Here is a 26,815-nt window from a genome sequence, read left to right on the forward strand (position 1 = left end):
CCTTCCTTCCTTCCACGCAAAAACGCTTCCAGTTTCAGGGACTTTGTTTTGACTTTGGAGAGTCACTTAATTTACGACCCTAAAGCTCGACGCGCTCTTCCTCTCACCTGGAGTACCTGAGGTGAGCGTGTCAATTATTTAGATAAATATTAGTCTTGTTAATAATAGAGTAGGCACAAACTCTATTATACTCTTCCAACACAAAATATGCCCCATCAAAGAATATCCCCTGTGTGTTTTGTTTTTTCTCCTGACAGGTTCAGATTTAAATTGAAATGTCTGACAACATTAAAGGATTGGTGGGTGAAGAAATAGCTTATTTTGGTATGGTAAGATCTTTTTTTAACCAGGAGCTCAGATGTTACATCACTCCCTTCAAAGCCAACCGACTCCATTTGCAAAAAAAAAAAACTGTCAGTATTTGATCTCACAGAACACAGGAGTCAAATGTCTACGAAGCCTCTACAGGTCATTTTTGTCTCTGCTGGATCTGAGCTCATATTTCAAAACTTCAAGTCATGCAGTAATACAAAAAAAACTAGCCGTTGTGGAAGCTGTAAACAAGCAGCTCCTGTTTTCTGTAAATTAGAATTAAACATTCTATCAATGGAGTTTGGGGGCTATAAGCAGAGTGATGTAACTTCTCTTTTTGGCAACAACAAAAACAGTAATTACTTTCCAACAAAGTCCATACCTGAGCAATCCTTTCTGCAATGTTGTCAAACATATATTAAAAAAACAATCAGGCTGGCTACACGCTTACAATGTTTAAATCTTAACCGTGTTTCTTTAATCTTTAAAGACTTTATATGTGATTTTTTTTGATCCAGCAGATGTCGCCCTTGAGCACCAGCATGAAACCAAAACAACGCACGCTGCATTGTTGTGTTAGCATGCTAATGCTAGCGATCTTTATTAAGCTGGTATCTTCACACTGCATGTAAATTTAGCTGAAATGAGCGTGATCTAGAAACACAGTTAAGCAGTGAGTACAGTATGTTATTCTTCTTTTCTCTAGTCCCTCAATTAAACAACTTTTATACACGAGGGGAGGAGTCAGCCGGCCGTCCTGGCGATGTAAACAAACTGAAGATAGGACTCTGAAAGCATCACAGACAGTGGGACTCGGGTGTTACACCCATTGTAGACAGTCATGACTCACAGAGTTATTTTCAGAGGATAAACTTGATTTATATTATATTTAAGTGTGGCAAGCCTTAACTGACTCGCTTCAATCAGGCAGTTTTTCTTTACAGCCTATCTTGCAGCTATTGGTTGAAGCAAATCCACTGAATTAATCCTGAAACTTTTAAAATGTATTACTTACTTAGTCGTCGAGGCCCCCGATCTGTATAAAAGTATTGTGTTGCAAAGTACTGTAATGCCTGTAAAAAGATAAGTGGATAAATTTACATATTTCTTTTCTGAATGTCATTGAGTTTGGGGGTATTGATCATACAAACACACGCTCCGGGAACCAAAATAAATCAAACAGTTTATATTATATCAGAAGAAGCTTTTCAATATTATAATCAATCATTATTTGCAGCCCTAATGTGGTTGCATCAAGTTGTTAGACTTCCACCAGTGGATTGGTGATTCTTCCACCATCCATCATTCACAGGTAGGTCTCATTATTCAGAGGTAGTTTCCCTCGAAGATCATTCCTTATATTTTTTTCCATTCGCGGCCTGTATTAATCACTTCTTTTGCCATGAGTTGCTCATTCTTACTCTCTAGTTTTCATTGTTGAACATCTTCCTGTCAGGATAAATATGCAAGGTGAGTCAGCGGGGCTCAAACATGCCTTTTGAAGGATGTGTTTGCTCCTGACCATGAGCTGATGTAATGAGACTGGAGCTCCTCTGCCGCAGAAACCAGCCTCGACTCCTACCCGAGCCACATTGTCTCTCCTGTGATTGTCAACCGGCCTCGCTTCATTTGTTCGCATTGCAAGACTAATCAAGGACATTAGCCCCGGTGTCATGTAATTCGTCATTGATTGTCTTGTTGGCCACTCGCTGCAGCATCGGCTACACCATCACTCCTCCTGTACAGCGGTGTTACCTTGTGTAACTCCCGGAATCGAAAAGCAGCTTCGCCGCGACGTGTCAGGATTCATTTCCATGTTTTATTTAAAGGTCTCCTCGAGTATCAGGAGCACTTTGAGCCGGATTGAACTTTTTGTTTCTGCTGCGGCGCTCTCTTTCCTGGCAGACAGGATCCGCGGCTCTGGCGGTGTCGGAGGAGGTGAAAGACATGGCTGCGTTCAGTCAGACAGCTGAGAGCTCATTAAAGAGACCCAGGCCCCAATATTTTGGTGTATGCGCTTGTCTGCAGCCGATCCGCTGGTGGCTCCGGCTTATTCACATTTCATTACTTGATGGCCGACGTTTTCTTGACAGTCTCCTGCCTGTATCCATCAAGGCAGAATTAAATGTTAACCAAGGCCCGGACCGGGAGCAAACATGAGTGCAAACAAATCGAGCTAAGAGCAGCCAGGTAGGGGAACCAAGTCGAAGGGAAGGGTGCAGAGTTTCCCAGGCCCTGAGGCTGCGTGCACCACGCGCCATTAGGTCTAAGGCGACATCAAATATACATGGAAACGGCTTAGCCATTTATCATTCATCCTTACAGATAGTACTGGCTCTGTTTTGAGTCTCCAAATCTCTCTCTCTTTCTAAGACTCAACCACCTCCCCTTCGCTTCCTCACAGCTGCTTGTTCCTCAAACAATGGAATATCTGTTGAATATAAGAAGGAGCTTCAATCTGCCCAGTAGCTGGAAGGGGACTACTTTTTCTTTTTTTTCCCCCCTGCTTTCTTTAAACCTCTTAATCTCTGGATAAAAGCATTGGATGGATTGAGGCAGAGTAAAGTACAGTATGCAGGATCTCTATTCACTGGCTGGAGTCTTTTGTTTGCCCTTTCGCACGGCAGGGAAATCCCCTCATCAGCATCGCTATACAGGCGCACTATTGGCTTGTTGACGGATGCGGTGCACTTGAGCTCTAGGTGATAGACTCAGCCGACCAAAAGTCTATTGTGCAGTCGCCTCACAGCCGGAGATCGGTCTGAATAGTGAATGCCTAAGTGAAAGGACGCTGTATGTTCTTGTGCCCTTAAAAGAGGAGCTGATCCCCCGTCGCAGATTCCACATCCCGCATTCCAGCCTGAGACCTAATGGCCATCGGAGGGCACAACAAGCCGCGTTGTCGCCGAGGCCTTGACTGCTTCTTCGCTCGGAAAGCAGCTAAACCCTCGGATCTCAAGACTTCTTGCCTTGAGAGGAATCACTGCATTGTCAATAAACAAACAGACCTGAGCCCGAGCTATAAGTGCGCTAACGCCATAACCAAGTGTAATCAGTATTCAGAGAGCAGCCCATCTCAAAGGTGCTTTTCTCCAGAACACTGGACAGCTGAGAATTCTCAATATGTCTCATGTGATGGCCATCACAGAGCGAAATGAAAAAGATTGTGTATTCTTCAGCAAACCCCACTGTTTGACGCGTGCTCTTGTGCACATGTTAAACGATGTAAATGGCCAAAACCTTTTCTCGAGTGGGTTATTCTCAAGTCATCTCCAAGGGAAAAACGCTGGTGATTTCCATATTTTAACTGCAATATGTAGTTTTCTCTCCGAGGCACTACTAGGGGTGCCTCGTTCACCGAAAGCATTATTGGAATGGATTGTGTTTCTGTGTGTATCCATGCATGTGTTTCTTTCTCAAATGTCTTAAAATTATATATATATATATTTTTTGTATTCAGGATTTTCTTTATTTGATCCGGCTCTTTTTTTTAATAGGATATTGCCGTTATCTTGGACGTTTCCTCTGTGTTGCCATAATGAGGATTTAGGAGTGTTGAAAGAGGAAGAATGGATCCTCCTTTTCTCTTCAGAATTCAAAATACACTGTTTTTAAGAGACGCCGGTTTTGGCAGGATTTTTTTATTTTTATCACATGAATGTGTTGAAGACAAATAATCTAAACTTTAGGGTTGTACCAAAGTCAAAATTGCCAAAAGTTTTGGCTGGCCCGTACAAATCTTTGACTATTTGATCCAGTGTTCATTTTGTTAGCATGAAATGTGACTCTGTGAGTCATGACTGTCTACAATGGGTGTAACACCCGAGTCCCACTGTCTGTGATGTTTTCAGAGTTTTCAGAGTCCTATCTTCACTTTGTTTACATCGCCCGGACGGCCGGCTGACTCCTCCCCTCGAGTATAAAAGTTGTTTAATTGAGGGACTAGAGAAAAGAAGAATAACATACTGTACTCACTGCTTAACTGTGTTTCTAGATCACGCTCATTTCAGGTAAATTTACATGCAGTGTGAAGATACCAGCATCATAAAGATCGCTAGCATTAGCATGCTAACACAACAATGCAGCGCTAGTTGTTTTGGTTTCATGCTGGTGCTCAAGGGCGACATCTGCTGGATCAAAAAAATCACATAAAGCCTTCAAAGTATTGATAGTACTAATGTGTTCCCTGTGAGTGTTTAATTATTATATGTACATTTTACAGCTGTGGCTTCTTTCAGATTATATTTTATTTGCTTTTAGTGTTATCGATTGTGAAGAAAACAGGAAATACAACCTGTCGTCTTGATACCAATCTGATGTGGAATTGTACTATAAAAAGGGCTTAAGTTAGTCTGCAATGATTTTGGGCCTTCCTTGCCTTGTGTACAATGACCCAGCTATAAAAAAAATGAAAAAAATGCAGAGATTAACTTTTGATTGACCTGACTTGACAAAATGCAGTTCAGCTTGGAGTCCTTTCAGCTGATGATTCGACTCGTTGACTTTTTAAGGGGCGGCCCGACTAAACTCCAAGGCCATTTGCGTCGCTCCCCCACCAAATTTCTCCTTGAAGAATAGTATCCTATGCCAAGACTGCAGGAAACAACTGTTAAGTCTATAAAATGATAGGAAATAATGTGGGGGTAAAAAAAAGCTCACAACTTCTTGAAGTTCAAGCCGACATGCTTCTGTCCACCACACTAAAACTTCCAATGATAAAGACAGTCACATGTATGCATCTCAAAATGGAAATGTCTTGCTTTTCAAAGGAAATAAATGACTTAAAAAAGAAAATGTACTTCTCATAATGATCAATTAACCGGTCATTATAACAGAATAGCTGATCATTCATTGGATTTGTGACAGTCAGTCTAACTTCTTCTTCTTTGGTGTTTCTCATACTGTGGATGTGTCTGTAGTATTGGGACAGCAGTGATATCCAAAACCACATAGTTGAATAGTTAGCTCAAAGCCTAAGGCGTCGTATTATCAGCTGTGACTCTTCTGTCTGGACAGTAGTAATAATTAAATCCTCCCCCCTCCTTATTATCACTGGATAAGACACACTATCTGCTCATGATACAGCAACACTCTGAGTGTTTAGACGCCGTTGTTTTGACTCTGGAATAAGTCGAATTGGATTTTAAATGAAACAGCCTGTGAGGTCAAAGAGCAAACCCCCCTCAGCTTTAGGAGAATTAGTCGATGTTTTATATACAGACTGGGCAAACAGTTTTTTAGACCTTTTGTGTACAAAATGTTTCCAATGTGAGGAGCAAGAAAAATGATCCAAACAAGCAGCCAAAGAAAAACAAGCCGCCAGTTTTTGAGATGTTCTTGGAAAGTCAAGAGCATCACTTCCCTAAGGCAAGACTGAAGGCAAAGAAAGTCTCAGACACGGAAGAAACAACCGACAGAGCTTTTTACCCGGGAAGATACTGACACCTTCGATCAAATATTGATTGGGGTTACTTTATTTACAGGGTTGCTCCAGGAGTTTTTACAACCTTGGGCATCTTTTTACATATTTTGCTGTCTGTATGACTAATAAGTGCAAAGAATAACATGAGAAATGTTTGTGCTCTGTAGTCATTGAGACCCTGAAATACATACAAAATGTGGCCATTGTTAACATCTTCATTATGCTTCATTTGAGTGAATGCTGTTTCACTTTTGGACTTTTTGAAAACATTTTGTTCGCTGTCAAATTAACTCGGGAAGGCAGCGTTCCCACTTACCTGTAACCTTGTGTAACCCTCCTCCAAAATTCAGACTCAGCATGTTTGAGTGTTGAGCCGAGACGCCGTTATAAAGACTAACAGCTCAGCCTCAGACACTTAAAGAGTTCACTGTTTATGACAAACCACTTCACTGACAGGCTGGAATGAAAACTCTGGATTGGAAACATTTCTCTGTCCTCTCAGTTTTTTTTCTATCACACACCGACTTCAGCAATGTGAAAAAAGCCACTGACAGCCTGATTTTAATTTGTTTGGGTTTGCATGGTCATGGTCAGCGACCGGAAAAACTGCTCTGTCAAATTTCCCCCGTCTCAACGAGTCGAGACAAACCACCGGGCACCTGTCAGGCATGCTGTTTGAAATTGAAGAGTGCTGTGGGAAGGGGACACTAATGTAAACACTTGATGGAAAATTACCTGAGCTCTGACTGTGAAAATGACAAACAGAGCGTCTGGAAGGTCACTGGGGTCAAGTGTCCTACATGTAACCCTACTAACAACTTCCTGAGAGGCCGTAGTTATCCAAAAGAAATCCTCAAGCAGAAAGAAATGCTGTTAGAAAGTTATCACATCTAGAGAGGAATTGATTTCACGGGGATGTAGAGTTTAAGTTGTTTGTCGTGCAGTACCACTAATGACCACCAGGTGCACACTTAAAATAAAAAAAACGATTTTATTTTATTTTTTTATATATTTTTTTTTTGCAAATGTATGTACAGAAATCTACGAAGACCCCAAAGTCCCAAAAAGTAAAAAAAAAAAAAAAAAAAAGGTTGCACACAACATAAAATACAACTAACTTGTGCGCACAATGTTTGTTTTTCCTTTTTGGGACTTCAGGGATGCCGTACAAAACGTGTGCCTGTGTTCAATCAAATACTTAATCTGTGTTGTTGTTGTTGAAGTTAAGGTGAATTTCTGGTATTTTCCTTAGAATCATATAAATACAGTCGATTAAAAAAAAAAAAAAAGGAGAACAAATAAAAAGGAAAATGAATGAATGAACAAGAAGCTGAATTACAAAAAGTAAAACAAAAAAAACATTTTAAGGTAAAAACTATGAATGTTTTTTTAATGAGTACAACATATAATATTCATTGTGTTTTTATGTCCCTCTAGTTTTTCTTATTGAGCTTTTCTTCTTGGAAAGGCTGAACTGTCAATCATGCTCTTCTGGCAGGTCTTCCTACCCATGATTTCAACATTTCTGAGTTTAAATTTCATATTTTATTCTTCTTGAAGTATACTCTTCACATTCCCACGTTGATTATTTTTACTCCATCACAAGTCCATTGTGTTTTATGCCACTCCATGCCTCCATGCCTCTTTGGTATTTGATCAGACTTTCAACATTTGAGTCTGAAAACTTCACCTAAGAGCTGATGAAGCCAATGTTCCTGTCATGCTTTTTTAAAATCTCTTCCCTTGTTGACGACACTTATTAGTATTTTCCATTTCTAGAAGATGATTTGTTTTTCCGCCTCGCTCTGAGCTCTGCAGGTTTGCAGGTGAAACAGTTCAATGAGTTCTTCTTCAGTCTCATGCCTATATGTTTACGTTCCATCAGCTTCTATCTGTTTGTGATTTATTTTTCTTCCCGCTGTCACACTACACAATCTTATTACAGATCTCATTTAGAAAATGTTCACTCGTAATTATGTTATCAGATCCCATCGTCATTGTGCTGAAACCAAACAAGGCCTGTCTAATTTCTTGTTACTTCATGATTATTAATGAATTAACAACACGAGGGCAATTTCATCTCGACACTGCCGGCGACGTTCTGTGACGACGTGATACTTCCTGTGAAACTTCTAGTGTGTGCAACGTGAGTCCTGACTTTGATCTCCTCGTGCCCGTCGAAAGCTGACCTTGTTTCTTCACACCCCTCCCTCTCTCTCTCTCTCTCTCTCTCTCGCTCTCTCTCTGTCTCTCTCTGTCTCTCTCTCTCTCTCTCTCTCTCTCTGTCTCTCTCTCTCTCTCTCTCTCTCTCTCTATCTGTTCTCCTTGGTCGACTTCTCCCCCCCCCACTCTGCCTCTCTCTCCCATACCAGATAACTTCCCACAGATGGCTCATCAGAAGCGCTTCATCGAGCGGAAATACAGACAGGAGCTGAAGGAGATGAGACGCGAGCGAGAGCGGCAGGAGAAGGAGACCGACGAGACGGAGGAGAGCAGGAAGTGACAGCACCTTCTCGCCAATCAGGACTCTCTGTGTCAACATCATCAGGAAGCAAGAGTCGGATAAATACAGACGCTGCTAGAAGATCTAGCAATTATGATCCCTGAAGTTCCACTTTAAAACACCTTAGGGACACAGGTGACGATTAGCTCGTTTGCTATCACTGTTTTTTCAGAATTTAGAGCGAAAGTGAGATTTAGAGCGAGGTGTTTGAAGTGACCGCGTGACAGACGGCAAACAGAATCAGCAAAAACGCAACATGCTGTCATGTTTTATACTGTTTGTAACTGCAGCACTGTCAAAGTTGGCCTTATGTTTGTTTGTTGCCGAGTCTTTAAATATTGAATTAACTCTTTAAATCCCAAACAACAGCAGGAGACGCGCACAATGTTACAGCCACATGCAAGATGATAAAATAAAAACATGTTTTTTTTTTTTTTTTAATGGATTATGAGATCATAAATAAACAAAAAAACAAAGCTGATATTGTAAATAAAGTTTTGGATCATGTCAAAAAAAGCCTGATTTATTTTTGCTTTTATTCTAATCCTCACCTGCTTAGTGAGAGTTCTTAAAACCAGACCCAATTATTTTCAATCACCACGATGTCACCAGCTGCCTCACATCTGCCACTCATCCTCTAATAATCAAAATGCAATCCCCCCCCACCCCCCTCCCCCTCTCTTTTTTAAACCTCTCTCCAAATCCGATTGGCTGTCTGACAGATCTTAATTATAGATTGTCTAATTAACAATTTCCTCAGCTCAGTAGCCTCTGGATCCAGCTATTTAACAACAGCCGTCATATGAATACCACTATCTCACTTGTAGAGGTGTGTGTTTTTCTTTTTTTTCTCGACTTAGATTTATCGCAGATAATAAACACACACATCTGAGGAGAGTAAATTTCCTGCCTGCTCGCCCCGTGGCTGCGATCACAATTTTTCCAGATAAAAGTGAAAATGATGGTTACATAGCCGGGAGAGAGCGAAGAAGTCCACTCCACGAGTAAATAAAGCTGTCAAATCATTAACCCCCTCCGTGTGTTTAATCATGTTGTTTAAAAAGGGAAGAATATCACACAAAGAGAGCCGAGAGGGCTGATTTTTAAAGAGATTTAATTGTGTCATATAAATATTCAGTACAAAATATCACGTTTTACAAAGCAGATTGATGAGCGGCCGATGACGTAGGGCCCCACTTTTTTTTTTAACACTACCACAACCTCTCAGACTGTTTCTACATTGACAAAACTCCACTGCTCAATCACATTGTCACCAACATAAGTAGAGGCGAGCCCCCCCCCCCCCCCCCCGGCGGCCGACCGTTTCTACACACCAACAACCACGTTGTCTATCGTATGTGGAGAGAAGAGGACACCAGCGTCACCATTCCAGTTGCTGCAACTTAAAAATAAAAAAATAAAAAACCTCATACATGTGGCGTCGCTGTAATCGACAAGTGTGCAACATTTTCCCGTTATCTCAGCTGAGCGCGGCGCCAACACTCGGAGGTAATTACACTCTCCATAGGAACAAACACAAGCAACGTCTCCATAATGGCGATATGCTGACACTTTGCATGAAGACAGAAAAATAGTGACGACTGAAGTAAGAAATGCTTTTTCTTTTTTTTTTTTTTTTTTGCGAGTGCAGCTGTCATGTCGATTTCCATTTGAGACGTCACACGGCACCTCGGGGCAGAGAAGCGAGTGAAGGGGTTTCTAAACCCATTAAATGCTTATCGCTGCAACGTTGCCACGGTCTGAAAACGGCCACTTTCACAATAGGAAGCTCCAGCAACAAGCTAATAAACAAAAACAGGGGGGGGGGGGGGCGACGTGTATACAATCTGCGCATAGAACAAATGTTTTCCAACAATTGTGTCTTTTTTTTATTTTTATTATCAATTGGATTGTTTAATGTGCTGCATCACCGCTGATGTCAAGCCTGCTTCAGAGCGCGGGGAGAAAAAGTGGCAATTATGCCGTTATGTTTTGTTGTTACTGTTTCAAATGTCTGATAAATGTCAGCCTCTTCACTGGCTGGCCTTTTGCTAAAGTGAGGGCACAGCTTGTTTTAGCCTCCTGTTGATATCACACTCCAACCAGCCCTCTTATTGGAAAATATTCATATTTTGGAGCTCTTAAAGTAATTTGACTATATTGCTTTTTTATATTTTTTGTATGTTTTCTAAATTACATTAAAAAAAAAACTGAAGGGGGATGTGTGTGAGTTCCTTCCTGCGGGATAATGTTTTTGACCTTTCTCTCTGAGCCGAGGACACACCTCTGGCTTTAAGAACCTGATTCCTCAACTCTCAAAGGTCAGGTGCTCCTTGATAAAAACGTCCTTTATGGACAAAGCCGCTGGTCCCTCAGGAAATCACAGCGCCAAAGCCCGGACAATCGCACTGGCTTTACGTCCAACACTACCTTCATACATGTAATGAAGGGCTGTTGGTAGAATACAGAGAGAAGGAACATACTGGTGTCCTTTGTGTTATTGGCACTTTTCCTTTACTCAACTGTCGTTTTCCCATTTGTATACATTCAGCTGGGCAGGAGCGAGCCCCCTCTCAGGACAGCTTGATCAAACAAGTGAGGCTTTAAGTGAGATTCTTGATGTTTAACGTTCAAGGTCAGTTCTTCTCAACTGGTGGGTTCGGCCAGACCAGCTGAGAATCAACTGCTCGAGAGGGAGCTAAAATATTTAATGAATCCCAAAAAAAACAATCGCCACAAATGCCAATTAATCTGGTATTGTTCAGCTAATTTTTTTAAACAAACATTTCAAACGTTCTGCTGCTTTTTGAAGTGATTTTAATGAATAGTCTTTTTAAGGTTTTAACCCGTTGGTTTGACAAAGGAACAATTTGAAGACGGCAGCTCTGGATCTAAAATAAATTGCAATGAGCATCCTTCACAACTCTTTGACATTTGACAGACTAAGCTATAAACTGATACAGTTTAGAATTAAATGTGTATTAAATGAGTAAATAGAATAGGCATGAGTTGCAGGCCTAGCTTTAGGTAAGGTCTTCATTTATTTCTTTATAGTTTGTTTGATTATCTGTGTTGGGTTCTCTCTAGAGGAAGCTCAAAATGTGCTGCACTGGAGTCCGACACAAATAGCCTCCAAGGGGACAATAAACTGTATTGTATCATATCACACTGTAAAGTGTGACGCGTTGTGTTGCGTCTCATCACATCCTATGGTATCTCTTTGTAAGACCCCAAAAACAAATTCATGTCTTCATTGACAGGAATTGAAAGTAATCACACTTTCTAAAAGGACAGAGTCCAATTTCAAACATGTGATTTTCTCCAATGAGTCCCTCAACTTTCCTCAGAAAGTTTCCTAATCCCCTGAACACACAAACCAAAAACATTTAGGGTTAGAAAAATCAGAATTGCAAGATGGATTTTAATGAAAACTGTTCATGAAATCTGATTCCATACCATACTTTCAAACGTTTTGCATCTTTCATGTAGCAAGAGATCACGTGACTGTGAATCACACCGACTGAACAGAGCGAACACATTTACACATTTCTGTTGTTTGAGACGAGATAAAAAATCCCAGCAGGATCTGTGTTTTCCTCTAACTGAGTCGGCTTGCACTTACGATTGGTGATTTTTATCAATGTCGGGAGGAAATAACACTGTCCTGTGAGGTTCATTTCTCAACCCAAAGTGTTTGCTGCACAGAGAAAATGATTCTGAAGACATTCAGCGCAATAAAGAAATATTTGGTATTTTGGCTCACCCTCACAGCGACTGCTCAAAGCTGTGTGGAGATGAAAATTCAGTTTGCTGAACAAATGACAAAAAAAGGTGTTTTTGTTGTGGCTGTAAAAATCCACATTCCTTCACCAACACTTTAATGTACGTTAGTCACTTGTCACCAGTAATGTGCAACAACTAAGGACGCATTTCCACTGGCAACTTTGAGTACCAGGAACTACTTTTACAAGAACAAAAAGGTTCCTCGACAATGATTACGCAAATGATCCCATTGGTGTATGAAAACCTTTCAGACGCCATTTGGGCAAAACTTTGCATCTACTGTGTTTCCCCAAGCTGAATTGAACTGCTAATGCTCAACAAACCAGAAATGAGTTTGCACATAAGGCCCCACCCCCCACATTATTGTACTTTTGGAAGTACTATCCCAAAGCAGGAACTTTTTAGGGGGAAAAATAAAGTCCCGCTTGTCACCAGTAATGTACAACAACTAAGGACGCATTTCCACTGGCAACTTTGAGTACCAGGAACTACTTTTACAGGAACAAAAAGGTTCCTCGACAATGATTACGCAAATGATCCCATTGGTGTATGAAAACCTTTCAGACGCCATTTGGGCGAAACTTTGCATCTACTGTGTATCCCAAGCTGAATTTTAAATCTAAAAAAAAAAACAGAAATGAGTTTGCACATAAGGCCCCACCCCCCCACAAAATTATTGTACTTTTGGAAGTACTATCCCAAAGCAGGAACTTTTTAGGGGGAAAAATAAAGTCCCTAGAACTAAAGTCAGATATTCTCTGCAATGGGAACACCTTGAAAGGTTCCAAGTATCTAAGGGAAAGTTCCTGGGGTAGAAACCCAGCTATGGTGATGTATACCTCTACCATCCAATCAAGATTGTTTTATTGAATTGTTGAGCACTTCTGGCCGGAGCACATCTATGGCTAATGAGAGGCAGCCAGTCGCTGAAAGAAGGGGCATCATTCGGATGATAGAAATCCCTTCCAAAAAAACAAAAAAAACAACTGTACAGCGTAATGTTTCATATTACCATAGGTACACAAGCTAAGATAGAACTCACAATATGCAGCATGTTTTTGTCCCAGAAACACTGAAAAATACATAGGCATATCTGTTGGTTTTTACAAAACTGCTTGTTGAAAGTGTCCCATCGCACGCAGCTTTGGAAAAAAAAAGAAAAGAAAATGTTGATTTAGATATATTTGGGCGTCATGTACACCCATATACACACAAAAAAAATGTCTCCACACAAAGTGTTTTTTTTTTGTTTTTTTTACTGCACCCTTGCAAAAAACGCAACTAACACTGACTGGACACACAAAGCCTACGTCTGGTCACCTCGGAGGGACGACTGTGAATGGTGATCGATGGCGGTGAAAGAGCACGGGGGCTCGTTTCTAGGTCCTTGTCGCCATTTTTCCTCGCCACGCTTGATTGAGGCCTAAAGTGGCCCCCGGAATGTTTGTCAACATTTCAAATTTCTCTCTTCCCCCTCGTCCGTGTGTCAGGCCCCTCGTTAGGAATCCCTGTCGCTGTCGTCGCCCCCGTACATGTCCGCCAGTTTCTTAAACCGCGGCCCCCACTCGCTCAGGTAGTTGTAGTCCTGATCGCCCTCGGTCGTCACGGACTCCAGCGAGCTGAGCGACTCTGCCACCGAGCCGTTCCCCTCGTAGGCGTAGGTGGCGAGGGAGTCGTAAGGCGGCGCCGTCGGGTCGGTGTCGTTGTCCTGCAGCCGCTGGTTGATGAAGTCTCTCACGTCGCCGTTATTGTCCCTGATCGGCGGGAGGACGGGACGCCGCACCGGAGGGTAGAAGGTCTCGGGCACGATGTCCCTCCTCTGCTTGCTCTCCTCGATGGCCTCCGGGTTGCGCAGCGTGCCGATATCAAAGGCCTGAGTGTCCTCCTCGCCGCCCCCTTCATCGTTGTAGCTGACGACATTGTCTCTGACGTCCTCTTTGGAGATGATCAGAGGCTCCTTCTTCCTCTGTCTCCTCAGGGCGGCGAACAGCACCACGATCACTACAGGGAGGAGAGAAGGAAAAACAAAGTTGGGTGACTTTTGCTGTTGTTTCTTTTTGCTCTCCTTGTTTCTGAAGGCCAGCGAGCGTCCAGGGGGAATAGTCGATGTTGCGTGAGTGTTCACTGATGTTCAGGGACTTTGTCTGACTTTGTAGAACAGGCTGGGCTACCACGAGGATGCATTATGTATTTTACTCTCTCCTCAGGGCCACTGCTGCTTAAGATCACAAAGGAATGTGGTGTAAGAGTTTAAGAGCAGCGGAGAGCATTGTGTGCTCGAGATGCTACTTGTGTACATTATGTAGCATCATGACATGTGAGTGATGCTAACGTTGGGTTAGCGCTGATGTGAAGTAAGCCAACTGAATCCAGTTGCAAAAGCTTTCTTGCATGCTACAAAGAAAGGTAGTAAAAAAAAAAACAGTAACTGGAGCCTAATTTAGAAATGCATTAGACATACGACTTCACAATTTATTGGGATTTTATCGATTTCACCTTTATAGCACCGAAGTCTGAAATTAACCCAATAAATAAAAACACTTTTGATGTTGTCAGGCAATGCTTTCTCACTCAGCATGTGTGTATTTTACATGCTGCCTTTGTAAGAAGGCCATGCTTTCACACCATTTTGATGCAGCAGGATGATGCTAAAGCTAACTACCAGCTAACCTTGGATTAATTGGTGCCACTTTTGTGGAGAAAAAAACTTTTTGGGGGGATTTGGAAGGGACAGATGTTCTGTCAGAACTGAACCTATAACGTGCACTCTTCTTTTTTGTTTCTTTTATGGCAATATTGAACAATGTAATCCCACATCACTTGTTTTTCTCATATCATGCAGGCCTTAGAAACTATATGTCAAATCTTAGACTTAGACTAGAAACTATATGGTCTAAGAATATGTTTTACTATGTTATGTTTACTTCATGTTATCAGTAAATTATTTATCCTGTTCTGCATGTATGTCTGCTGTTGAGCTCAGGAATTAATATTCGACCAAAATCTTCCAACCCAGGCTATTTAAGCTTCTCCTCTAAGATTAAGAAATGTGCCATATTAACACATCACTAACTTTAATTCCTTTTTATTCAGAGATGAAAATGTCCAGCCCTTTAGAAATTAAATCAGTCCCCTCTTAAAATATAAATTCCTTGGCCCTGAGTTATGAGCTCTGTACATTTGAGTCCTCGGGTTCACACTGAAGACATAACTTTAAAAAAAAGACTGTTCTGTTAGTTTCTGGAGACGATTCGTCAACCACTAAAAAACATCTGTACTGTAAGAGGACAGGGAGTTTAAATGTTCTCTGAGCTGGTGCAGCTGCATCAAGCCTGACATTTTCATCCTATAGAGAACAAACACTGGCTCAGATAAAAGCACAATGTTCCTCTCTTCTAGATGAGATGCTTTGCTGCTCAAATCAAATTAACACGTCAGCCGTGGTCACCGGCAAGAATTATCTGCCCACGGGAAACGATGAATCAAATTAAACGCTGAAATACGAAACTGTCTCTTTAACACCTGTGAGAGTCGACGTGCAATAAACAGAAACGGAGCACTCGAGTGTGTCGCTTTAAGAAATCTAATTTCCAGTGAAGCCGTCCGGTTAAATATAGATCATGTTGGAAAAAAACAAATATTTATGATTGAGCCGCGGCTGCGTTTTTCACATTCTCCTCATGCACGGGGCCTGTACTCACTGAGCAGAATGATGACACACAGCAAAATGGCCACCAGGGCCCCCGTGCTGAGCCCCGCCCTCGCCGTGAAGGCCTCGGCGTTGCACAGCTTCATGTTTCCCTCGCGGTCGCACGTGCACACCCGGATGGTCAGCGTGCTGGTGCTGCTCTGCATGGGGAAGTCTCCGTCGGAAATGACCACCGGCACGTGGTAGACGCTCTTCTGCAGACTGTTGTAGCTGTTCCTGCGCGTGAGGATCCAGGCCGTGTTGTCTGAAAACAAAACGCATATCCCGTTACCGCGCGGCAATCGATAACCTGAATGAACAGTTTCAATCAGATTTTGACCTCTGAATGTGCTTTCAGTGCTGCAAGAAGAAAACATCCCATCATGTGCTTTTACAACAGTAGATGTGTTTAACTGTAGCAGCGGGTTTAAGTGCCTTATGGGAACATTAGACAGAAGATCAGAAGTTAATCTGATGACCGCACGCAGCGCCTGAGAGTGTATCACCTTTGTTATCGCGGACGGAGAAGTTGGCCTTCCCAGCAGCCTCCTGAGCCAGACTGAAGAAGAATCTGTGTCCAGCGAGAGGCTCGTCGGGATCTGTGGCGCTTATGGTTTGTATCCTCTGAAGCAAGAAACACACAGGTGAGTGACAAAATAAGATCCTAGCAGACAACTGTATAAGAATTATAGTCGTCAAAATAACAGATTTTTAAACTTTGATAAGATTCTAGTAAAAAAAAATCAAATGGTATCGATACCACCAATAAGAACAGTGACACCCAATGTTGGGTCTTCTCAATGTATTTTTCAATCAATCAAACTTTATTTATATAGCACCTTTCAGACAAATTAAATTGCAGTTCAAAGTGCTTAACAAGAGTGCAGAAAGTTATTGACGAAAAAGTAGTTTATAAAATCATTGAGAGACTAATGCACACCGATGAGAATTAAAAAACAATATGTATAAAAATATGTATAAAAAAATAAAATACGACACATAAAAAGCAATAAGATATTTATTTATGACCAAAAAAACTAAATTGTGACTGTATAGAATGTGAAATGTAGGGGGTGCTCTTTCTGTCACGGCAGCTTCTACACATGTAGGTTTAAAAAAAAGGCATCAAAAAATGAATTTTCAGTCCATTTCATAACAGGCGAAAAAGTCCTCGCAGGACCTTAAAGTCGAGACACCCTCCTTAGGAGGGAAATGTTTCGATAACTGTGAGAAGTACGGCTTGCTTTTTTTAAACATTTTTCACTCCTGATCGCTTCACTTCCTTTCTGTCGACATGGGAGAGATTAAACACTACAGGTTTAATAAAACACATTTCATAAAGATATTTTAGAGGTTGTCAAAAAAAATAAAAATAGAAGAGGTGCTAGAGAAAATGTCAGCCTACCACCTTCATCAAAAGTATTTGATAAAATCCATTTAAAACTCGTTGTCAGTGTTTATGTTACCATGCTACATCATTTTAAGACATTTAAATATATCATGTTATATGTTTAATTAATGAAGCTGTTTTTTTGCTTATCCGGTGAGTTAACAATCTGGAAACACAATGTCAGAGATTAAGCTGACAAAATATCTCCATATATAAGAATGCAGATTCAGGTGAGCTCCTTTGATTATAACATTGCTCAGACCTAATAGATAGATAGATAGATAGATAGATACTTTATTGATCCTGAAGGAAATTCAAAGAAGAAACCAGCAACCTTACATTAAAAGCTACATCAGTTTAATTTTGATCACATGTTCCCAGTATGTTAACACATCTCTAGTCTCTCGTAACATGTTTGCATGTTGGTTAGCCCTAGTTGTAAACCATCTAATTAACAAGGATAACAACAGCAAATGCTCGTTAGTGGCTCTGATTTGCATATTAACGGGTTACATCAGCTGCTAATTCAGCTTAAAGTGATAGTTTGGTGTTTGGAGAATTCATCAAGACAGAAAGTTAATCACAAGCTGACAAGTCGTAAAGCCCAGCGTCCCTGATGTTTACTTTCACTTAAACTGAACCAACTTTAATTTCATGCACCTCTAAAGATCATTTTTTACATTTTTTCTACTCTTTTAAGGAGGTAAATGCACTTAATACTCCAGAAAATGTATTTTAAAGGTCACATATTATGCTAAAATAAACTTTAAACTTTGTGTCCCTAGTCTGTATACAAACCCCCCAGTTATGATTAAAGTCCACCCTCTCTGTTGTTTACCTGCTCCACTTTTTTTTCAGAAACTGTGTGCTCAAACAGGCCGATTGGTGATTTTCCCTTCATGACATCACAAAGAGCAGTAGCCCCTCCCCCAGGTGGGTGACACTCCCACAGCTAGGTGTTTGTTCTGCTCTCTGAATCTGCCTTCTCACCGTAAACAATAGGACATGGAGCGAGAAAGCACCGAGACACCTAAGCCCTTCCAAAGAGGGGGGCGTGGTCAGACACATATTTAAAGGTACAGACACAGAAACAGCCTGTTCTGAGCAGGGCTGAAATAGAGGGGTTTATAGACATGATCAAATACAGGATCAGAGTGGATTTAGAACAAGAAACTTCACACACATGTTTTGAGGAGCTCTCAGGCTCATTTAATCTTGTTGAAAAGGAGGAGGATATGTGACCTTTAAAGCTTTGGATACAAGTTGTTTAGCAGGTTCAGATAATTAATAGAAACTTAAGAACACAAAAAACATGTTTTTAATTTACATATAATTAACTAATCATCGTAATGTAGTTCAAATTAGCCCTAGGTTCTCAGCTGCAAAATTCCAGTTATGATTCCATGTAATTGCATCATTCTCACATCGTCATTTATTTATTTTTCACTTTGAAATGGGTCATTCTGCATATTAACCGTGTTTTAATTAGGGAATAACGTGTATTTTGACTTAGATGAAAGCGTGGATGCAGGATCAGTTAAAGTACCTCTTAACCGTCACATCGCTGCTGCGGCTGATGTTTAATATCCCCTACAGACAACGCTAGACAGACAAACTAGACTTTTGTCTGTGTTTGAATATGATCAAGTACAAGTTGTAAGAAGTCAGTGTGCGGGGTCATCACACTTCCTGAAAGCTCTGATAAAGTCAAGGCTGCAATATTTGTTTTGGACCTCAGTGTGAACTCAGAATATGTGAAACTGAGGACTTGTGTTACTGTTTATTTCTTTTAAGCAGCTTTTTTCGGGTTTTCAACGTTGGAGAAATGGCAGCTGTTGAACTATAAAAAGACACTTTTTAAGATTGTCATGTGTTTGAAGAAAAAAAAGAAGTTTAAAAAAAAAGCAGGCCGTACATGAGGCCTAGTGGTTAGTGCACAAGCCCCATGTACGGAGGCTGGGCCTCCAAGCGGGCAATCCAGGGATTTGAATGCTACCTGTGGCTGCTTACCCGCATGACAGCCCCCTCTCTCTCTGTCTCTCTGTCTCTCTCTGTCTCTCTCTCTCTCTCTCTGTCTCTCTCTCTCTCTCTCTCTGTCTCTCTCTCTCTCTCTTCTCTCTCTCTCTCTCTCTCTCTGTCTCTCTGTCTCTCTCTCTCTCTGTGTCTCTCTGTCTCTCTCTCTCTGTCTCTCTGTCTCTCTCTCTGTCTCTCTCTCTCTCTCTGTGTCTCTCTCTCTCTCTCTCTCTCTCTGTCTCTCTCTCTCTCTCTCTTTCTCTCTCTCTCTCTCTGTCTCTCTCTGTCTCCCTCTCTCTGTCTCTCTCTCTCTCTCTCTCTCTGTCTCTCTCTCTCTCTCTCTCTCTCTCTCTGTCTCTCTCTCTATCTCTCTCTGTCTCTCTCTCTCTGTCTCTCTGTCTCTCTCTCTCTCTCTCTCTCTCTGTCTCTCTCTCTCTCTCTCTGTCTCTCTCTCTCTCTCTCTCTCTCTCTCTCTCTTTCTCTAGCTCTCTCTCTCTCTCTCTCTCGCCCCCTGATAACCACTACCAGGTGTAATAGTCAGCCCACTAAAAACGTCGTTCTTCCTCGTCTCAACGCCTTTTAAATAATTCACAACATCGCTCCGAGTCCTTCTAATTGAGCGCTGATCTGTGAGCGAACACGTGTTATCACAGTCAAGATGAAACCTTGACTATGGCTCCCGTTACCTACCTGATTAGCTTTAGCGTTCTCACACACAAACGTCTCGTAATTGGTGGCAAACGTTGGAGCGTTGTCGTTGACGTCCAGCACTCTGACGTACACGGGCACGCGGCTGATCTGTCGCGGGTTATCTAGGAGACACAGAGTGCACACAATGAATTTAACCTTTACAGAAACGACAAACACGATACATTCAGTATAAAATAAAGTGGAAACATCTACAGCACTGATTTCAGCAAGACAACTTGAGACCTCTAATATCCATCAATCTTGTTTTCTCTCTTATCAGCATTAGCATTTAAAGCTCGTCTCTGAAGGCCTTGTTTGCTTTGTCAGATCATGTAGATGTCACACACTATGCAGAAAACACTTCACCATGGTTAACACTAATATGTGTCCACAGTAAGTTAAGTTACACCCCCCCCCCCCCCCAGTTATCAGAAAAGTCCATCCTCTCCGTCTTTTCCCTGCTCCACTTTTCAGAAAATGTGTGCTCAAACAGCCTGTTTGGAGATTTTCCCTTCATGACATCACAAAGGGCAGTAGCCCCTCCCCCAGGTGGGTGACACTCCCACAGCTAGGTGTTTGTTCTGAACCTCTGAGTCTGCCTTCACAATGTAAACAATAGGGCATTTAGCAAGAAAGCCCAAGCCACCAAAGCCCTTCCAGAGAGGGGGGCGTGGTCAGACACAGCTCATTTACATATTTAAAGCTACAGACACAGAAACAGCCTGTTCTGAGCAGGGCTGAAATAGAGGGGTTTAAAATGTGTGCTCGAACAGCCTGTTTGGAGATTTTCCCTTTGTGACATCACAAAAGGGCAGTAACCCCTCCCCCCAAAATGGGTTACACGCCTTCTCATCGTAAACAACAGGGCGTGGTGCAAGACAGCCGAAGCCACCCAAGAACCTTCCAGAGAGGCATGATGAAATCCAGAATCTGAGTGGACATGTTTTGTGGAGACTTCTTTAAACACGTTGAAAATGAGTGTAATATGTGACCTTTAATGTTATGTCTCACAGGCGCTTTACGACCGACATATTTTGTTTGTTATGCTGATTTGCTGTCTCTTTTTTCCTCCAGTGATGTCATGCTACTCTCGATCATAATCATGACTTCTTGAAGATGTTACAATAAAGGCCTACAAAGGAAAGATGAGGAATTAAAGTTCATGATCTTAACCTGACATCAAACATTCTGAAGATTCAACTCCATACCTCTTGTTCAGTTTCCCAGCATAACCCTGTCCTTATTATAAATGCTTTCAATATGAATGTGTAGGAAGTGATGTTTAAATGACTATTATTCCAGACAGAGGTGACTAATAAAAGTGGCTGATGTTACTTTTGCACCAAACAAAACAGTAAACACATCTCCCTCAACTCAATTTGAGGTTTAACATCAAAATATCATCAGACAACATCCTGCAGTTTTTTTTTTTTACCAGGCTTTTATTATAGGTGTGAATAAAGTGCTATTTAACCTCTGCATCAGATTGGGCATCAGTAAAGCTGCCAGTGACTGTTCTTCTGCCCTCACAGCTCTGTTTTCTATCTTCAACACAAAACATTCAGAGTTTGTTTTCAACACAAAAAAAAAAAAAAATCCAATTTGGCCGACAGAATGGAGAGAGCACGAGTGTTTGCTATCCGTCCTGGTTTGGACTTACTGAACTCTGTGGCTATGACGGAGATGTTGTGCCAGGGGTTCTCTTCTCTGTCCAGATCCCGGAGGATGAACACTGACCCGTTGCCTGCATGGACGTTGAACACTCGGTCCATGTCTGTGCGCCGATCAATCGTGTACCTGCACAAAAACACAAAACACACACACACACACACACACAGGGGTGCAGGCTTCAAAACGTGTTCAGTGAGGCTGTGTGGAGGAGTGTTGTGTCTCCCAGGTTGGGCGGGGGAGGAGGAGTGGGGGGGCAGGGTTACAGTCACTTTGTAGAGAGTTTCTCAGGTGGAAACCAGAGTGAGAATTTGAACATTTACTGGTGACACAGTGTGTGGTTTGAGAGGTTGGAGGTAGTCAAAACAAGTCTGACTAAACATGACGGACGTGTCTGCACTCCGCTATTATGTCCTTTCTTTGCTTTTCATACCACACAAAATTGAATTAAGAAAAACATGAATTGAAGCATCAATCAAAAGGGAAAAGGTTTTACCCTGAGAAGAAAAAGGTCCAATTTGTTAAAGAAATAAAAAAAACCTGTTTATACCTGCACTAATACAGGAGTAAATATGAGTAACCTTAACAGTTTCAGACTTATTTTAAAAAGCTTGCTTTTCAAAAACCAATGAACATTTTGTTGTTGTTGTGTGGTATCTGTAAGTTCAGGTGTGGGTGACCACGTTTTAACACATTCATCCCTGAAACATCTGCAGCCACAGAAACACACACAAAAAAAAACCCTAAAGTGACCTTTCCCAGAAACATTGTTTTACTAATGGTAGTTATCCAACATCCAATCAAAAGCTACCCAACTGTTTGGACAACACCCTTGAAAAAAAAGCAACACAGGTTATTTTCTCCAGCTGGTTGATGATTTGAATTCGCTTTCACACAGAACTATATAACACATTTCATTTTCTGTAGGCTTCTGTGATCAGATGGAAAACACTTGACAGACACGACATATTTATTGTTTCCAAGGAAACGTAAACTGTGACTAAAAGTGCTGTTTCTGTATGTGCTGTTAAATTATACTCGGTTACATCGTAAGGTAATCATATTCTCTTCCTCAGATTGGTTTCACCCATTTTTCTCAACAAACAAATACATTTGACCAACACTGTTTTGGAGATTATTGGGGTTCCAGTGTAAAATGGTAATTTTTTAAGACTAGTAATGCTAAATTAAATCCTGGTTGTATATATTCCCATTCTTAGTTTTGATATTTTTAGTGCTTATTTACTTTGTATTTATTATTATATTGTGTTTAAATTTGCTAATATTGTGTTTTTTTGCTAATATTGTGTGTTTGGACAACCTGCTGCTGCCACAATTTCCCAGTTTGGGATCAATAAAGTAATTCTATTTTATTCTATTATAATCTGATAAGCTGATTATTATCTTTTGGTGCAAATAATCAAATGTATCTAAGTTTATCTGGGAACTCAAACACATGTGCAATAAAAGCAAAAACGACCTGCACGACTGGACTCACCTACAGTGACGTCTATTAGTTGTGATTTGGGTGAAGTGACCCTTTAACGTGTGTGGTATACGGCGTTCGGGGGGGGGGGGGGGGGGTGCTAACAGTGCTGAATAGTCTGTCCTGTGGTGTTGACAGATTTATGTAAGTGTTTGTGGCGCTACACAAACACACACAAACAAATATATACACACACACACATGAGCCAACAGGTTATCCAGTGGTGTTGTTTTTCTCTGCCTCCCAGACTCCTGTGATGCATCAGTGTGATTAATGGAGTAGCAGGCATCAGGAGGGCTGGCGTTAGAGAGGAGGAGACCCCTGAGGGGAAGACTATGAACCGGGGCTTTCAATGCACCGCCGCACATGCTCTCTCCTCTTTTCTCTGATATCCCCCCCCCCCCCACCACCTCCATCCGGCCCCTCCCTCCTGCTCCCTGCATCAACCATTTTAGTGTCTTTATCTAAACACTCCCTCCTCGTCTCTGCCTCTCGCCCCCCCCCCCCCCCCCCCCCCCCCCCCCCACCCCTCCCCTCTCCTCGCCGGCCCCCCGACAGTAACTCTAACCTCGTTAAATCCGCGTCGGTCGTGGGCTTTACTAATTGCTTTTCTAATATTCCCAATAATTCAGCCGGCTGGGCCTCACCCCTTCCCCCTGATTAATGGCGACGAGATAACAGCGCTACCTCGTCCTGACCGGGCATCCAAAGTGCTGCACTCAGCAGGCAGGCAGCTGGCAGGACGGGGAGGCCGTGCAGAGAAGGACGGCGGAGGGTTACAGAAATGTTAGTGATCAGCGGGTTGGGACATATATCCTCTTTCCTTCCTGCAGAAGCTACACGAGCCGCAAGCACGCCAGGGTGTTTATAGAAGGAGAAAATGTATAGAACAAGAGTCCAGTTTCAGGATTAATGAGTTTTCAGGTTTTAAGAGGTTTAGACTGGCCTATGTTTGGAAGTTCTTTTGAAAGTTTAAGATAAATATAATCGTTTCAATCTTACAATCTTCCCCACAAGATGAGTTCAGAAGCTTCTCTAAATAGTTATTTATATGACAGGACCTTTTACTGCTATCATAGACTTTTTATAAGGATCGATTGAAGAACTAGCCGATGCAGACTGTTAGAGGGCAAACATCTGACTGTGTAGAGGTCAGTGAGAAGAGGAGGCCACTTTCCTCTTTATTTATTACCTCATTAAGCATTTTCCTTGTGAATTTATGGTCACAGTCACTAGATTAAAAAATGAGTGTAAAGCAGGGCATTGGTTCACAACCTGGGGGTCTGGGCCCCTCTAGAGGGCCACCTGGGACATCGGGGGGGGGGGGGGGGGGGCAAGACTTGAGGCAAATATAACCTAGAAGGTCTTTTGGTTAAAAAAAAAAAAGTGTGTAGGCATATCCTGAAAACATTTTTTTTAAAGCAATTTATCACTTTTTTGCGTGGGTATTGGGTCGTTTAAATAAATGACCTTCAGATTAAGGTCAAGTTGAGCTTTTCTATGAATGTGTCACAAAAATATCCTCATGTTGTCATGATTACAAAGTCACACTGAGCGGTCGCTTTAGTGAAGAAGAGATGTTGAACTGTTTCATTACAGAACCAGTCGTGGCTTTTATGAATCGATATTTTGACCTCTAAATTGTTTTTATTGTCAAGAAAAACTATGAAAAAGTTTCCAATGTTTTTTCTCAAAGTCTGTCCTTGGTGTGACTGGAAACAGCACTTACACTAACGCAGCACTTAAACGCTTCATTAAAACCAGGACCAATAAAAATTCTTTAAGAGTTGGCAGCTTTTTAAAGATGGACAGTGCGTGATGGCTTTCAGGCTAATGTAAAAATAGCCTTTTACTACACCTTGAATATGGATTAGGTTTTAGAGGAGGTTTTGACATCCCTCCTGAGTCTCCTGTGACATTGACAGGTAGCTGACGTCTGATGGAGAAACACGACTTTATTATCCCACATGTCATACACCGCTGACACTGTGTGCTCATGTTTGCACACACTCATGTTCACCGAGTATTTCTGGACACATCCATGCCTTAAACGTGCAGACGGATTTGTGCAGAGCGGTGTGAGCTAATAAAGATAACCGTCTCTGTGACTCTCTCTCTCATGCCAGCCAGCCCTCCAGGCTTCCCACTTTTCCTCCTCCTCTTGATGCTGCTGCAGCGCGCGGCTTTAAATGCCACGGGGTAGCTACCTCCTTGATGATGGGCGATAAAAGAGAATGATATCATATTTGACACCTGCAATAAAGTGGTGGAACTTCAACCTTGAGAGCCAACTCCCTTAGTGCATCATAAAAATGAAAAAGACTTTGAGACAGAGTGGAAGGTGCAGCCTCACACCCCCGCCGCCATTACCTCCATTTAATAGAAGACGTGCATAATTTTGGTGTCTTCATGAACCAAGTTGAACTTTAGTCACATTTTTAGTGCTGTGAGGTGTTTAGCATGCCTTACAGGACGACGTGGCGCTCCACCCGGACCTCATTCCATATTTTTAATGCTGTGTTTATGTTTTTTTGAAGACTTAAATTGAAGGACGAAGATCCACTTTGGAGTTTTTATGTTCAATATTTATCGATTCAACTTTTTTTACATTTTTCTTGAGTATAGAAAGAAAGAAAGTCCTACAAGTGGTGTGAGCAGAACATTTAGAGACATCGTTGCATTTTATTACCCAAAGAAATCTTCTTTAAAATGTGAAATCATATTTAAAAAAAAGACTCCTATAAAATCTTGGATCACATATTTTTAACTCAACGGCCTCTCCCGGAGCTTTTAGCCATTTTCTTATTATTTTTAGTATTCATGAATCGGCAGAATCGCTAACTAGTGGCTAACTAACTGCTAAAACACGAGGTAAAGAACGTGACCATCAAATAATGTTCATAATTTTATTATTCTTAAGACTACAAACCACAAACATTGTCTAGTTCTTCTACTACTTATCAACCTAATTGTGTTTTAGCTTCAAAAATGGAGGACCTAAAATTCTCCTGTAGCGTTATGATTTTAGTTTTTTTGCGGGTGATTTAAAGAGACAGTACACCAGATATTTAGTCCATTATTAAAGCCTCAAAATAAGTAAAACTTGTATCAAACATTTACCAACCAGACACTTATTATTTAGCATCACTCCGTTTACAAAATCGATGTTGTTTTGGAACTTCTTCAAAAGTATGAGAAAAGAGTACGTCCAGTTGTATACACGTGGATAAAGACTTATTTTATGTAAACAGGCAACGCTTTCTTACTCTGCATGAGTACATTATGATCATTGGATGGAGGCCTGTGTATTACAGCCATGTGCTCATGCTAGTGCCAGCTATCAGCTACCCTCTGTTTCATATTGTTTCTGCACATATTGTTAACTTAAGATTATAAAAAAAAGACAAAAAGTCCAAAATAATGAAGTTATGATTTAAAAGGTAATCGGGCATATTAAAGCCAATATAAACTTATTTCATTTATTTGCTACATCTTTCTGTATTTTTTTATATTATAATATAAATCGCATTTCAGTTTTTTTCAATATCACTTAAGTTTGGTTATGGTTTGCATTCATGTTAACACAATGTTTTTTATGCTAAATTGTGTGTTTGTTTGTCTTTTCTTTTTCAATGTTACGTTCTGCTTTTGCTCTGAACCCAAAGTCTGACCTAATGAAATGAACTGAATCAGCTTGATTCAGCTTGACTGCAGACCCTAATGTTTGAACATTAGGGTCTGCAATCAAGCTGAATAACCAAAGAATAATAATGTCATCCTAAAAAAGTGAAGAGGATTTAATTAACAAAATCAATATTTTAATCCAAGAGATGAAACATTTAAAGTGAAGGTGTGCGGTG

General features: G+C 41.3%; 2 protein-coding genes across 2 annotated transcripts in view; one reads left to right on the forward strand and one right to left on the reverse strand.

The window, feature by feature from the left end:
* The window catches only part of drosha (drosha ribonuclease III), a gene marked incomplete in the record, with an annotated part of 121,107 nt that extends 111,766 nt beyond the window's left edge, over positions 1–9,341 (forward strand). The window contains 1 exon segment of the mRNA XM_065949190.1: positions 8,107–9,341. Coding sequence (XP_065805262.1) covers positions 8,107–8,237 — 131 coding nt within the window.
* Positions 9,335–26,815, reverse strand: part of LOC109996906 (cadherin-6) — a 72,541-nt gene continuing 55,060 nt past the window's right edge. The window contains exons 8-12 of the mRNA XM_065949191.1: positions 21,462–21,598; positions 19,802–19,923; positions 16,215–16,332; positions 15,722–15,973; positions 9,335–14,021 (exon numbers count right to left, since the gene is read on the reverse strand). Of these exons, the coding sequence (XP_065805263.1) occupies positions 13,519–14,021; positions 15,722–15,973; positions 16,215–16,332; positions 19,802–19,923; positions 21,462–21,598 (1,132 nt within the window). The 3' untranslated portion in view covers positions 9,335–13,518. The remainder of the gene's footprint in view (positions 14,022–15,721; positions 15,974–16,214; positions 16,333–19,801; positions 19,924–21,461; positions 21,599–26,815) is intronic.

Source organism: Labrus bergylta, chromosome 20 (genome assembly GCF_963930695.1).
Source record: "Labrus bergylta chromosome 20, fLabBer1.1, whole genome shotgun sequence".
In the NCBI taxonomy this organism is placed as follows: domain Eukaryota; kingdom Metazoa; phylum Chordata; class Actinopteri; order Labriformes; family Labridae; genus Labrus; species Labrus bergylta.